The sequence below is a fragment of the Filicampus tigris genome, chromosome 20, assembly GCF_054856515.1.
Source record: "Filicampus tigris isolate MCC_2025a chromosome 20, RoL_Ftig_1.0, whole genome shotgun sequence".
NCBI lineage: Eukaryota > Metazoa > Chordata > Actinopteri > Syngnathiformes > Syngnathidae > Filicampus > Filicampus tigris.
The window spans coordinates 11,464,354-11,478,878 of NC_141236.1; the positions used below are offsets into that span (position 1 = coordinate 11,464,354).

At 48.6% G+C, this 14,525-nt stretch overlaps 1 protein-coding gene across 3 annotated transcripts in view; it reads left to right on the plus strand.

Moving 5' to 3' along the window:
- Positions 1-14,525, plus strand: part of igf2r (insulin-like growth factor 2 receptor) — a 42,301-nt gene that overhangs the window by 19,621 nt on the left and 8,155 nt on the right. For all 3 annotated transcript variants that reach the window (XM_086018798.1, XM_086018799.1, XM_086018800.1), the window contains 39 exons: positions 235-353; positions 1,348-1,446; positions 1,534-1,666; positions 1,916-2,027; positions 2,489-2,597; positions 2,672-2,831; positions 3,454-3,646; positions 3,939-4,042; positions 4,140-4,304; positions 4,566-4,712; positions 4,863-5,015; positions 5,169-5,300; positions 5,399-5,549; positions 5,895-6,063; positions 6,140-6,255; positions 6,447-6,606; positions 6,901-7,077; positions 7,168-7,263; positions 7,502-7,603; positions 7,898-8,060; positions 8,406-8,582; positions 8,654-8,800; positions 8,978-9,156; positions 9,255-9,342; positions 9,602-9,811; positions 9,922-10,052; positions 10,536-10,639; positions 10,923-11,056; positions 11,369-11,565; positions 11,656-11,782; positions 12,028-12,159; positions 12,375-12,534; positions 12,613-12,721; positions 12,827-12,908; positions 12,998-13,131; positions 13,391-13,537; positions 13,652-13,810; positions 13,914-14,115; positions 14,234-14,386. In XM_086018798.1, the coding sequence (XP_085874924.1) occupies positions 235-353; positions 1,348-1,446; positions 1,534-1,666; positions 1,916-2,027; positions 2,489-2,597; positions 2,672-2,831; positions 3,454-3,646; positions 3,939-4,042; positions 4,140-4,304; positions 4,566-4,712; positions 4,863-5,015; positions 5,169-5,300; positions 5,399-5,549; positions 5,895-6,063; positions 6,140-6,255; positions 6,447-6,606; positions 6,901-7,077; positions 7,168-7,263; positions 7,502-7,603; positions 7,898-8,060; positions 8,406-8,582; positions 8,654-8,800; positions 8,978-9,156; positions 9,255-9,342; positions 9,602-9,811; positions 9,922-10,052; positions 10,536-10,639; positions 10,923-11,056; positions 11,369-11,565; positions 11,656-11,782; positions 12,028-12,159; positions 12,375-12,534; positions 12,613-12,721; positions 12,827-12,908; positions 12,998-13,131; positions 13,391-13,537; positions 13,652-13,810; positions 13,914-14,115; positions 14,234-14,386 (5,532 nt within the window). The remainder of the gene's footprint in view (positions 1-234; positions 354-1,347; positions 1,447-1,533; positions 1,667-1,915; positions 2,028-2,488; positions 2,598-2,671; positions 2,832-3,453; positions 3,647-3,938; positions 4,043-4,139; positions 4,305-4,565; positions 4,713-4,862; positions 5,016-5,168; positions 5,301-5,398; positions 5,550-5,894; positions 6,064-6,139; positions 6,256-6,446; positions 6,607-6,900; positions 7,078-7,167; positions 7,264-7,501; positions 7,604-7,897; positions 8,061-8,405; positions 8,583-8,653; positions 8,801-8,977; positions 9,157-9,254; positions 9,343-9,601; positions 9,812-9,921; positions 10,053-10,535; positions 10,640-10,922; positions 11,057-11,368; positions 11,566-11,655; positions 11,783-12,027; positions 12,160-12,374; positions 12,535-12,612; positions 12,722-12,826; positions 12,909-12,997; positions 13,132-13,390; positions 13,538-13,651; positions 13,811-13,913; positions 14,116-14,233; positions 14,387-14,525) is intronic.

Here is a 14,525-nt window from a genome sequence, read left to right on the forward strand (position 1 = left end):
AGGGTCGAGGGGTGAACATTTATTTTTCAAAGCAAATCTGAAAAAAAAAAAAAAACCAACAACAACCCTTTTCCCTTGTGTAACTTGTCATTTTCAAACGGGGCCACGGGAAACACAGAAAAATGTCACACTAAGTAAGGACCTGCCTTTTAAAGCCACACACATTCAAAGTCACAGATCCTACAGTGTTGTTTAGATGCGCTCACGCACATCTGTTCTCTTTTCGTCATGCAGGTGAGCTGTCCCTGCGGAGGCTGTCCGGAACCATCCTGGATTACAACAGTACGGTCAAATGTGCGGGAAATGACAACTTCATCCGGACCACCATCGGCTTCCAGTGTGGGAAAACCATGGTGAGCTCTGCCAAGCTTTGGCTGACACTGAAACTTTTCATCTCTGACGGGACAGCATAGCGGGGAGCCAGCAGGCTCTCAAGTCCAACATTAATGACTTCTCATGTCACAAATAGACAAACGTTCCCACATACAGTACACGCAGCATCTTGGGAGTTTGGGCCTCAAAAGTGCAATATATCTTATTTTGCCTTCAAATCTATATCTCGTCGTATGGAAACACTTTTTGGTCATAAAGGCTACACAGTGAGAGTGATTTGGACAGAAAGCATGGCAATAAAATGGTTGCAGGAATAAAACTTTTTTTTTTTTTGTTCAACAATCGATTTGAATTGTTTGGCTTTTGCCATTAAAACTCGATATCAGGTCACAGAAAGGCTACGCGCGACTTCGGGTGTTCTGAAACGCGGCTGCAATGAGAGCAAACGACTGCAACCGCTTGTGGCACGTTACGGGGGCGTGCGCGTCAGCGGTGTGCCTCGCGTCCTGTCACCTCCTGTTCACTTTCTGCTTCTGCCAAACGAAACCCGCGTCACCCTCTCCGCCGGGTCAAGCCGAGGAATGGAAAGTCACGCTTGCAGACGGAGACGTTCTGTCACGCTGCTTATCAACAGCACAAGACTGACACATGTGATACAACGCTAACACAAAGTGGCTGACTTTGGAAGAAAAAAATTTAGACAGAAAATCAAGTCAGGAATATTCTCATATTAGCCACTTTAGCACCCATTGTCTGCACTTGATTGAATTAACTGTACTAATTTTGTGTCAATCGCAAAGTTTTCTTCGTGGCCCCAAACCAGTGTGTGTTGTCTCTTTCTTTGTCTTCTCAAAGAAACACAAAAGCAGTTGTCCAGCGAGAGGTGAGGTGAAGTTGACAAAGCTGAGCGTCTTTGTGGCTTTTCTAGCGGTGGATGACGTTCAAAGTCATTGGTTGTTGTTGTTTTCTTATCCTTGGGTCACAGGAAGTCATTGTTGTGTTTGTGGCGCACAGGGCACACCGGAGTTTGTGGCCGTTTCTCAGTGCATGCATTACTTTGAGTGGAGGACCTACGTGGCCTGCAGCAGCGACAAGTTCAAACCACACAAAGAGGTGCCACCCATGACACACACACTTTGGACGGGCAAGAAGCGCCGTCAATGATTTCGATGCCGCCGGTAACCTCGATGTGGCGCGCAGGTGCCCTGCTTCGCCTTTGACTCGGACAGTAAGAAGCACGACCTCAGCCCGCTGATCAAAGTGAGCGACGGCTACCTGGTGGACGACGGCGACGACAGCGTCGACTTCTACATCAACATCTGCCGCAGCCTCGGTCAGTGGGCCGCAATGTGTCGGAATAGGGCTGCGTTCGGAACAACGGCAGTGCCGACGACTTCCCCGCAACTGGGTCACACCTGTGTTGGAAAGAGTCCCCCAAACTTGAGCTGCATTTCACAATTCCTCTGCATTTTCTTGGCTTAGGTCTCAAAAACGTCATTTGTACCACTGCCGTTATTCAGGACACAGCAAATTCCGCTTGAGGTTCTATCATGTGAAGTGACACGTTCGTCCGCTCCGTCAGGTGGCGCGGACACGCGCTGTCCGGAAGGTTCTGCCGCCTGCCTGCTTACCAAGAACGTGGCCTACGACATGGGCTCCCCCACCAAGCCCTTAGAGCTCCTGTCCAACCACAGGTTAGCCTCGTTCAACGAGTCTCGAGGGCCTCAGATTGCAGAAAGTCTCCATCTGAATTAAAAAAAAAAAAAAAGCTAAAATTGACTAGCATATTTTGCCGACTTGAGGCAAATACCGAAATGTGTGAATAAAAGACCCCCGCCCTCATTAAATTTAATCAAATCCTCAATGTACCTCAAGTTATGATCCTAAAACACTTTTATATCATTTCACACTCTTATAACATTACCCTTAAAATAAATGACTTGCAGATGAGACTATCTTGGGGGGAAAAAAAAAAAAAAAAAAAGCCCCGGGAGTGCAGTTTGTCACCAGTTTGCACCCTGTAAAAAATACCAGTTGCTACTTTCCTATTCGCGATTTTATTCCATTTTTGACTCAGTCATGCATCGATAGCTGATATATGATACTGTTAATCAGTTGTTACCTGGTTTCCTCTGTTGCTCACCGCCGTGTGAAGACTGAGGCTGGAGTACACCGTGAGCGCCGACGTGACCCCTCCGGCCTTCTGTAACGGGCACTCCCCCGCCGTCACCATCACCTTCATTTGCCCATCAAGCAGACATTCGGTAGGTTTACAAACTCGCGTCGTGTCCATCCCCGGTGGCAGCTGCGTGACTTTGTGTGGCTCTCCTGCTCGCAGGGTAGCACTCCTAAAATGACGGCGGAGGCCAACTGCCGCTACGAGGTGGAATGGGCCACGGAGTACGCCTGCCACAGGGATTATTTGGAGAGCGACACATGCAAACTCAGCAGCCAGCAGCATGACATCTCCGTCGACTTGACGCCGCTCACCTTGAGCTGTAAGTTGTCCAATAGGTGGCGCCGCCTCTGTTGCCTCAGGCGACTTTTAATAGAAAACATTTCCAATAAGTTCAATTTAACTAGTGATGATCTACGGATGGACGATAGGTCCATGCGATATTCAGTGATTAAAAAAGGTGCATATTTTTTGTTTTTGACAAAAATCTGATTTCTGATTTTTTTTTTTTTTTTTCCGTCAAATTTACTGTGAAAATAAGTGCTTATATGTATGTTAACATTAAACATGAAATGGAGCCAACAAACTCCACGACGGGGCTGATCCATTTATTAAGAGTGACTTCGCAACCCCTCCTGTTCTCTCATACTTTATTCTCATGTAGATTTGGACAAGAGAGGCAAGGGCAGCCTCCGCAAAATATTTCCTGCTCGGAAGCAAACGCATAGTGTCAACAATTTTCATCATGTGGATCAAGGATTGCTTTTGCAACTTATAAGTGGGCACCATGTCTTTGCTCGCAGGAGTTAGTTACTGTTGAAAAAAAAATGCCACTGGAGAGTTGGAAAAGCTGCTCAGTTGTCAACACATTTTTTTCCCCCCTCCCAATAAAAAGTTGCCTTGATTATGAGCTTGTAAAAATCCATCTTTGTGTTTGTGTCCAGCTGTGGACCATCCCTACTATGCCACTTCCTCAAACAGCGATGGGACTGAAAGCTACATTTATTACCTGAACGTGTGTGGAAAAGTGCCCTCGGACGAATGCAGCAGCCTGGGAGAGTTTGTTTCCTCCTGCCAAGTGAAGAAGACAGGCGACGTCAAGAAGGTGGCTGGGAGATACCAAAACCAGACGCTGCGGTAATTTCTCTTCGGTTATGTTTTTTTTCCCCCACGTCCGAACATGCCACTTTAATGGTATTAATACGTTTTTGCAACACACGTTACTCTGCACCGAAATTGATCATCACCACTTTTCGTCCACCTTCTCTTTTGACATTTCTCAAACGATTAAAACTATTCCCACTTCAAATTTCCACTTCTGAGAGACTGTTGAACATTTCCAAAATTCTCACGATTTCCCATGGTTCCACACTTTGCTTGAAAAAGAACTTCTGTAAATCATTGTTAATCGGCCTGCCATGTCTTTCAGTTATTCCGATGGCGATCTGACTCTGATCTACCCCGACGGCGCCAAGTGCTCCACCGGCTTCCAGAGGATGACCATCATCAACTTTGAGTGCAACAGGAACGCATGTGAGAAGCCCAACGTCAGCTCTGGCGTGGCCACGTTAGCCGCAGCGGGGCTCATCCTTTTTATACCGTCCGGTATTTTTTTTTTTTTTCCCCTCAGCCAATGGCGGCGTGGGGGCCCCGGTTTTTGTGGGGGAGACGGACTGCACGTACTACTTTGACTGGCAGACCACGCACGCCTGCGTCAAGGAGAAGGAGGATCTTCTGTGTCGGGTTACTGATGGCAGCAAGCATTACGATCTTTCGCCCCTCACTCGCTTACCTGGTGAGTGTGGAAGATCCCTTTGCACTTTGGTGTGACTCTACACGTATTTTTGTGCTCTTTCTGTAATAGATACAGAATTACAGTTGGCCGTAAGAAGCCATGGACCGCTGAAACCCGACACATTTAGGGTCCTGATACTTTTCAATGTTGTAGTGGTATGAGGGGTATCACTTAGATTCTTAGCGGTACGATTCAAGGCATGTCGAAGCATCCCCAGTGCTGCTATAAAACAAAGCCGATTTTCTTTGTCTTTTGTTGCAGGCTCCGGGTTGAATGGCAACTGGGAGGCGGTGGATCCCGAATCCTCGGAGTCACACTCGAAGCGCTTCTACCTCAACGTTTGCCACAAAGTCATCCAGGCGGGAGGAGCTGCCGGCTGCGCGGAGAGCGCGGCTATCTGTGCCGTAGGTAAGAAGAGAAGACGGCAAGGTGGAGCCGCCTCGCTCCAAATTGTCAATTCATCAACTATAAGAACATCCGGAAGCTTGCCATCAACCTCTTTTCTGTCGAAAACACGTGGAGGACGTCTGTTTCTACGGTCCGGATTTTGTGTTTCAGACAAAGAGCAGAAGATGGTCAGCCTGGGCAGCTTCCTCTCTTCCCCCCAGAAGACTGAAAAGGGAAACGACATCAGACTGGTGTACACCGATGGAGACTTTTGCAGCAAAACCACAAGGATTCAAACTATCCTGACGCTCAAGTGCAAACCAGGTGGGCTTAATATTAATACTGATGATCATCATAATGATCACTAGCGTGAGACTAGGTGATATGGCTGGCATCGTTATTTTCCTCACAAAAATCCGATTTGCGGCGCCAAAATGACAACGGAACGATTGAAATCAAGTTTTGTGTCTCTTGCAGGAGATCTGGAGAGCGCCCCCGTCCTGCGTAGCGTTTCTCGCTGCATGTACGAGCTGGAGTGGTACACCGCGGCCGCGTGCGTCCTCTCCAAGACGCAAGGGGACAACTGCAAGGTTGAGGACCAGCAGGCCGGTACGCCGCTTACGAACACGTGCAAGCCTCAAGGTCTCGCTTTGGAGTGGAGCAAAGTAAGCGTGGAAGTGTTTTTTTTTTTTTTTTTTACTCGCCAGGCTTCTCTTTCGACTTGTCGCCACTCACCAAGGCCAACGGCGGCTATTACAACTTGACCAACGACAACTACGACTACTACATCAATGTGTGCGGCCCGGTCACAGCCGCCAGCTGTCCTGAAAAGGCCGGCGCGTGCCAGGTAGAAAAAAGGTACCGAAAACAAAACTGTTTGCTAACATCAATCAAATGCAAATGATCAAGTTATGTTTTCATTGTCATTACGTCTCAAGTCCCGCGTGCACGCTTTTCGAGAAAAATGCGCCGCTCGTCTACTTTTTTTTTTTTTAAATAGCCATAAGTTCATTATCCAGTTATTCATTTCGATAAATGAACAAAAACACAGTAGTAATGAATACATGAAATAATTTTTAAAAATGCCAATTTAATAATAAAGAATATGCTCGGTGGTCCAGAATGGAGCGGGCCACCTATGCCCTGTGGGCCATACTTTGTCCGCCCGGGCCTTCATATGGATGTTTTTTCCTGTCATTGCAGTAGTTGGAGTCTAGGGCAGGCAAACTCGCGGCTGTCCTACTACGACGGCCTGATCCAGTTGACGTACAGCAACGGCTCGCAGTACAACAACCAGCAACACACGCTCCGATCCACCCTCATCTCCTTCCTATGTGACCCCGAAGTCGGTACTGGAAATCCAGAATTCCAGGTCCACCTCCTGTCGCTTTTTCTTCTTTGCAAATATTTGGACTTGCAGCTTCTCTAATTCTATTTAATGGCCACAGGTGGAGGACAAGTACACGTATAACTTTCACTGGTATACGTCGTACGCATGTCCAGAAAGGCCTCACGAGTGTCTGGTGACTGATCCCAAAACTTTGGACCAGTATGACCTGTCCAGGTAGCCTCATTTGAATACAGTCAGCCCCATGCTATTTGTGTGAATAGCGAAAATCCGCAAGTAATGATTAAAAAAAAAAAAAAAAAAAATGTTAATTAGCTTCCACCGAAAAATGAAGGCGACTACTGAATGGTGATTAGGCGGGATTCACTGTATTGTGTCCTAGTCTGACGTCATCCCTGTTGCTGCAGCTTGTCTTACCCCACGTCCGGGAGCAACTGGCAGGCCATGGACCTGTCGGACACCGCCAACCTGCGGAAGTACTACATCAACATATGTCGGCCCATCAACGCCGTTCCGGGCTGCGACCGCCACACGTCCGTCTGCCAGATGAAGTACACGACCACACAGGTACGGCTGTGCGTCCAAGTGAGAGTCGTGTTGAACAATTTAAGAATACCCAAGTCGTGTGGTGTAGTTCCACCGGCCGCAATAATAAACATGCAGGTTTAGAATTTGAGAACTTTATTACATAAGCAAATGAATAGACGTCAATGGAAATTGTTCCAAAATGTAACTTCAACTTAATCGGGCCGCTCATAATTGTCGGTACCAATAGTACATTTTGCCCATTTCTTTCTCCTTTCTGATAATGTCAAACAGTACCAAATGTGCTGTTTTTCATGCCGCTCTCCCTTCCCTCAGGGCTTCCCACAAGAAGTGGTATCTGTAAGTAACATGGGCGTTTCCAAGCGCGGCCCCATCATCGAGGGCCGCGACCGGCTGCTGCTGGAGTTCACCGACGGCGCCCCCTGCGAGTCCGACGGCCTCAAGCTGACGTACACCAGCCGAATACACCTGGTGTGCACCAGGGGAACGCTGGTCAGTGGAAACATTTTGGATGGGCGCGCGGCGTCCCTCACCACCGTTCCCATTGTCACTTTTTCGCCGTCGGTCTGCATCGTCACACAGTCAATGGGCCCGCGATTCCTCATGTACCAGAACTGCACTGCCAACTTCATATGGGAGACCAGGGCTGCATGTTCCATCACCACTACCAAGAACAACGTAAGTGATTGTATCTATTCGTTTGAGTTCACGAGTCGGGATACTTTGAAAAAAATGTATTCTTTTTAGCCGACATGCGCAAACTACATCAACAACATGGCTGTAAACGCAGGATCTATTGTACAAAAGCAGTGTTTTCAATGTATTTGGCAACATGTTCGGGATCTGAGGTATTATTCGAATGCGTGTATCGCCAACCCACACCCCCTGCAAAGTAACCAATGTGCTTCCATTTCAGAGCTGTGCCGTGATAGATCCCGACACCGGCTTGGAGTTCAACCTGCAGCCGCTCGCCTCCAAGACTGGATACAAGATCAAAGCCAACGGAAAGGACTTTTTGGTAAGACAAATGTCGGCGTGAGAAGCAGGGTGACAGAAGTCATTTTAAACATGAATAATACACAATTACATGTGCAAAATGTTCCTTTTTTTAATTATTAAGATTGCATTCAGAGCACAAAGCAAGCAGAAGGTGTACGACTTAAGCTTTGTGGGTAGAGGTAGAGACGAGAAATGAAATATCAAAAACTATGCACATTTAAATAGGCGCACACTTCATATCACATACATGAAATATTTGTATGCATAGTAATTGAGAAGTTCAACGCTTCCACCGGGCCGTCCCGCCTCACAGGTGAACATCTGCTCAGACCTGGACGATTGCGGCGCGGGAATGGCGGGCTGCGAGCTGGAAGAAGGGCATCCCGTCAGCCCGGTGGGGGTGGAGAAGACCCTTCAGTACTCCACGGATGGTCTCCTCAAACTGACCTACAAGGGACCCCGTGACGATCCGACAGGTAAACAGACGCCTCAGGCTGCTGCCGCTCGCATGTTAGACCAGACCAGGGCAAAGTACAACCTGCCACCTCATCGCAGTCTCTGTCCAGACCTCTCAAAGTCTTTATGGAAGTCAAAATAAAGCATACCGGTAATATATGCACTGATTTCCCCCCCCCCCCCCTCCTCATTTTCTTCTGTTTCTATGCTTTTATTTTGATGTTTGCATGTGTAAGTAGCAGCCTATTACAACGATACAATTTACAATTATAATACAAAATACAATTTACTCCTTTGTATTAATCTCGACAACATTTCCCTGTCCACTCCAGTGGTTTTGAGACTTCCCTTCTTTTTCTTTTCAGCAATGCGGGACACCTTCACCATTAACTTTGTGTGTGATCCAAACGCGCACCCGGGGTCATTGAAGCTGCTGCGCGAGGACTTGAACACCCTGCCCAGCCACGTGGTCCACAACGTCCTCTTCGAGTTCTCCACCGCGCTAGCCTGCGTCCCCGCGCCGGTGGACTGCCGAGTCATCGGTATCGGCGCGCAAGATGTCGCGAGATTGGTCCAGCTTCTTAAATTAAACCCACGTTTGCCTGGCCTCCAGATTCCCGCGGCAACGAGTATGACCTGAGTCACCTGGTCCGAGGCGGAGAGGACAGCCCCTGGGTTGCCATAGATACGGACGCGGTCAAGTCACGCAGCTTTTACATCAACGTCTGCAGACCCCTCCCCGCTCTGAAGGACTGTCCTGGTCAGTGTGCAGTTGCTCTCACTGTGCATCCGTCAAGTATTAATACATCAACACAACAACGGGGCTGATTTAGTAACATGAACGCTCTCACTCTAAAATGAATTTATTTGGCCACCTGAATTTTTGCGACGGGTCCTTTTGCCCCTCGAAAGACTTTTCTAAAATGTCTCCCTCCAGTGGGTCCTCTGGGTGCTTGCGCCATAATTGGTGGAGCCAGTTACAGTCTGGGTCTGGTCCAGGCCAGCCCGCAGGTGGCGGAGGACGGTTCCATCAGCATCTTGTACCACAACGGGGACCCGTGTGGCGCCTCGTCTCGCTACTCCACACGCATCATCTTGCTGTGTGACGACAGCCCGGTGAGTCATCTGGAATGTTCCGACGGGCAACGCTGCTGCTGTTGTCGAAAACGAGGCCGGGCGAGAAACGCACTGCGTATGTGTGTTTGCGTCTCCAGGGCTCCCCCATGTTTGACCGGCAGGACGGTTGCGAGTACGTCTTCATCTGGCGGACGTCAGAGGCCTGTCCCATCAGGAAGTCCCAAGGTAGAGTCGCTACACGGACGATGCGCCTGACTGCTAGCAGTGTTGTGGTGGTGGTGGTGTCATGATTGTTTTAATGTGTCCTGCGATTGGCTGGCAACCACTCCAGGGCGCACACAGCGTGAAGCCCAGTCAGCTGGGATAGTAAGTAGAAATGTAATGTGTAATGTGCGCTGTGTACTGAGTAGTGTAACAATGGGAAGCGGCGGATGGGTTTTAAATGTCTGTCTGACAGTCGTGCTTTGCCTATGTTTCCTCGAAGGTGACGAGTGCCGCGTCCGCGACCCGAGAAGCGGCTACGAGTTTAATCTGAGCTCTCTGAAGGGCAAAGATTACCCAGTGAGGAGCGACAAGTACATCTACCATCTGTCGGTGTGTGGCGGGCTCCAGAGGGGTGTCTGCACCGCGAAAGACACGGGCAGCGACGCCGTGTCCTCGTGCCAGGTGGACGGAAGCAACCACAAGATAGCAGGTGCCAAACTGCAAAAAAAAAAAAAAAAAAGCATCCCAGTTTGTGGTATGTCTTTGCCGTGTGGCTTTTTTGCAATTGTGGTTGGTTGATATGTGTGTGTGTGCATGCAGGAATGGCGAACCAGCTTCTGAGCTTCGTGGGAGATCAGCTAATCTTGAACTACACCGGCGGAGAGACATGTCACAAGATCTACCAGCGGTCCACAGAGATCTACTTCTCCTGCCACGCTGACATGCACCCTGTAAGCTTCACGCTTAGATTGCAACTCTTCTACTAAATTGCTTTTGACAGTTAAGCTGCCCACTTCAAATACGCCATTCAAGCTGTTAGGGTGATTTGCGTGCCGGCCTGTGGTCCTCCTTGTGTACAATTCCCTAATAAAGTGGCCTTAATGATATAACTGGCTACGTCATCACAGCAGAACTCGCTGATTGTCTCACTGCCTGACTGTTTATGAGATAAGGGGGGAAAAAAAACAATGTTGTGCTAATATCATTTGCTTGGACGATTTCAGCTCTTAACTCTACACCTGTTGCAAACAGCGTGAGTCAGCACTTAATAAATCTTAGCAAATGACCAACAGCACCCGCAAATTGTTAGCGCCCCCTATTTGGGATCTAAGTAAATTCGGTACATTTTTGCTGCAGTAGTTTCCGATGTAAATTGTGACTGGCAATTCCAGAATTTCCAAGCGTTGACTGCACTTCCTTTTTTTCTGCGTAAGGGGGCGCCAGAGTACATCAAGGAAACTCCGGAGTGCACTTACCTGTTCAACTGGCCCACGGCACTGGCATGTCTCCCTGTCCAAACCACCAGCTGCTCATACCAGTAAGATGCTTCTCAAGCCGCTCCATCTTATTGTCACAACCATACACATTGTCGTACTGGTCATGTGATAGAAATCGGCGAGCAATCATAAATAGATAAAAAAATACAAATGGCGGGCTCAGCGTAACAAAGTAAAAGTAGAGTTTGTCAAAAGAAAGTAAAAGTTAAATGTATGTTGTAACTCCTCTGAGTTGTTAGTAGCTCATTGAGTAGTTCATTCCTCGTGTTTTTTTTCTGGTCTGTGGTCACATCCAGTGGTTATGTTTGCTGTTCCTACCTCTAGTGATGGTGCGGGCCACTCTTATGACCTCTCACCTCTGGCCATGGAGGCCCACAACTGGGAGGTGACAGCTTCGACGGAGGACACCAGCAAGAGATTCTACATCAACATCTGCAGGTCGCTGGTGCCGCAGGGAGGTGCGGTGCCGCTCGTCTAGCGCAGTTGTTCCCAACTTTTAGTGCCTTTTTACACACCAACCAAACAATGTCCTGAAAAGTCAAGTATATATTCTCCACAGCGAAATGAGGAGCGTATCTCAATCCTCACAACTTTACATGCACAAATGTACTTTTTCTTTTTGCCAATAAGATTTACTTGGTTGTTACATTTCACACTCGATGGGTGGGCAGGCACTCAGAATAACTCTTTGTACACAAACACTGGTAAAAAAAAAACGCTTTTCCCAAAAATGCTCCCTTGAATTTAAAGATGCTCTTCTGGTTGGGCAGGTTCGTGGAAGTGTCCCTCGGGCAGTGCGTCCTGCGTGAAGGTCGGAGGCCAATACGTAAGTCTGGGTCAAGTGACGAGCGGCCCCACGTGGGACACGAGCGTGCTGAAGCTGCAGTACGGCGGCGGCCAGGCCTGTCCCGACAGAGTCCGCAACAGGACTACCATCATTCGCTTCAAGTGTGACAAAGACCAAATTGTACGTTGCCAAATGTCGATTTCATCCCACGCAAAAAAATTCTTGTTCCAAAATGGAATAAATGTTTTAAACATTTTTGTCCCCTCTCAGGACTCCCGTCCAACCCTCGTCTCCGCCATTGAGGACTGTTTGTACACCTTTGTGTGGTTAACGGCTGCTGCCTGCCCATTGAACAGCAGCCAGCACGACGGCTGCAGAGTCGCCAACCCGGCAACAGGTTTAATTTTTTAATTTCTTTTGACAGTGTAGTTTAGGGGGAGGGCAGAGTATTCCCTGCGGACTACATATGAGACGATGCATTCTTTAATCCTGCCCAAATAGAATCTCGTAGCATTTGTTGCATTCCATAAAAAAAAAAAAAAACATAAATAAATAAAATGTTACCCAATCCTGATGTTGATGCCTTGCGTGCAGTCTGTGATTTTTAAAAAAATTTTTTTATCAAACCTTTGCCTCCTGCAGGTCATTTGTTCGACCTGAACAGTCTGAGACGGGACGGCGGTTACACGGTGTACGACCACGGCGTGCACAGCAGGATGTTCCGCGTCAACATTTGTGCGGACATGGCCAATGCCGGCTGTAGCCCAGGAACCGGTATGTCACAATCTCAAATAATTCCCAGGTCTCTGGATAGCAAGTCTGTGACGTGCTTTCATCAAAAATACCCCAAAGATCTTTTCATATCCCACTTTGTCTCTTGATGAAATTTGCTCATCCACATTTCGGGTATTTCAAAAGGGAATTATTTTTCTTTACTAAAAATTCTACACACAATACCCTAGAATGACTTATTTATTGCTTTGCCACAGCGGTGTGCATTAAAGACGTCAACACTGCGCTGAGCGGCGGCCAGACCAGTGGGAAGCTCTCGTACAAGGATCGCGTGTTGGAGCTGACGTATGAGGGAGGAAGTCCATGCCCAGCCAACCCCGCCCTCAACCACAGCACCGTCATCCACTTCATCTGCCGGTATGGTGTCCACTCCCGACAATGACATCCGCTCAGTGCTGGAGCGCCAACTTTAAAGGTATCCCGTGTGTTTCGCAGACCACCCAGTATGAGCTCTGCCCTTCCGGAACCCGTCCTCATAGACTCCAACGCGGACACGTGCACGCATTTGTTTGCCTTCCACACTCACCTGGTGTGCGAGCAGCCGGTGAGTGTGTTTGCGTGTGTTCACAGTTTTGCCACAGTGAAAAGTTAAGAGGTCAAAACAAAGCAAGCATTGATGAACAAAACAGTGTCTTTGTCATCCTCCCAGGTCACATGTTCTGTGCGGAACGGCGCCGCCACGATCGACCTGACTCCTCTGATCCACTTCACCGGATACTACACCGCCACAGGTTCGCTTGCGCGCAGAGATGACTTGTCAACAAGCCTGACCTCGTTTGCCCGCGTTGATCCCTCCCTCTTTTGTCTCCGCGGTGTTCAGATGACGCGGTGGACGAAAATGATGACTCTCCAGACTTTTACATCAACATTTGTCAGCCTCTGAACCCCATTCCCGGGGTCACCTGCCCGCCTGGCGCCACAGTCTGCATGGACCCCGACAACGGGCCCCCAATTGTGAGTCACAAATATTTGATTGAAACATCGAAATAATAACGCAGACATTATGAAGTCATTCGTTGTACATCTGGGAAGTTCCAGTATTTACAATAATACCAATACTGTGTGTAATCATACAGCACTACAAAGGCTGATGTTTATTTGAGGGATACGCATCTTTGAAATAGATGAGGAATGGCCACAATAAGGCACAGGTATCCCAAAGAAGTAATTGTCAGAATCCGGAGGTTGACATTTCTCTTTGCCGTTACGAAAGGACATCGGGCGGACGACGAGCGGCCCCCAGATCAGCGCCACGGGAGATGTGTCCATCACTTATTCCAGCTCCTCCCAGTGTGCGTCGGACCCGGCTCAGAACTACACCTCCACCATCATCTTCACCTGCCAGAGAGGCCTGGAGTTGGTTAGTACATTACATTATTCACTCCAAAGCTTCTCCAGAATTTGTTTTTTGTTTTTTCTTTTTCCCCCCCAAACTCTTGTCCTACACTGTAACAACTGGGCTTTGTCTCCTCAGGGCTCCCCGCACATGCTGAGGCTGCAGGGCTGCGTGTACATTTTTGAATGGGCGACGCCTATCGTGTGCTCGGATGCCACCAACACCAGCGGATGCAAGATGGCGGACACTCAGCTGCAGTACACCTTTGACTTGTCAACGTTGACAGGCCAAGTGCAGGTGAGGAATCGAGCTTTTTATTCATTTATTTTTTTTCCCCCAGATTTTAAAGCAGCTCCGAGGTGTCTTGATAACATGCGACATGCCTACATTTGTGTGACAGGTCCCGCTGGACTCCTCCAACAGCTACCTCATCAACGTGTGCAGCTCGGTGGCCGAGCCCGCCTGCAAGGGCGGCGCCGTTTGCCGTGTGGCGGGCAAATCGGCGGCGTCATTCGGCATCAGCAAGGCCATGACCATGGATTTCAAGCACGAGGAGCAAGCTGTGCTGATGCAGTATGGCGGCGGGGATCCGTGCCCACCCAGTAAGCGGTGGCCACTGTCTGAAGTGCTCGCCTTATCTGATCACAAGGAAGCTATTGGACCTTGCTTGAGTTTCTATTTTCAATTTCCAGCCCTCATAAATACCTACATGTGTTGTAGTGACGCATGGAGGCGAGGCGTGCGTGTTTCCCTTCACGTTGATGAAGCGCTCGTATACTGAATGCACCACAGACGAGAGGACCGATGGCAGGAAGTGGTGCGCCACCACCGCCAACTATGACCAGGACAGGAAATGGGGCTTCTGCGAGCAAGGTGAGGCAGCAAAGTTCACTGATCAAAAGTGTTAAGAAGCCTGATACAGGAAGTCGGCTATTTTGAGTCGAAGTAGACATTCTCGGTTCGGTTTTGTTTTGTTTTTGTCATCTTGAGTGTGAAAGTTCAGCCCCTGCAG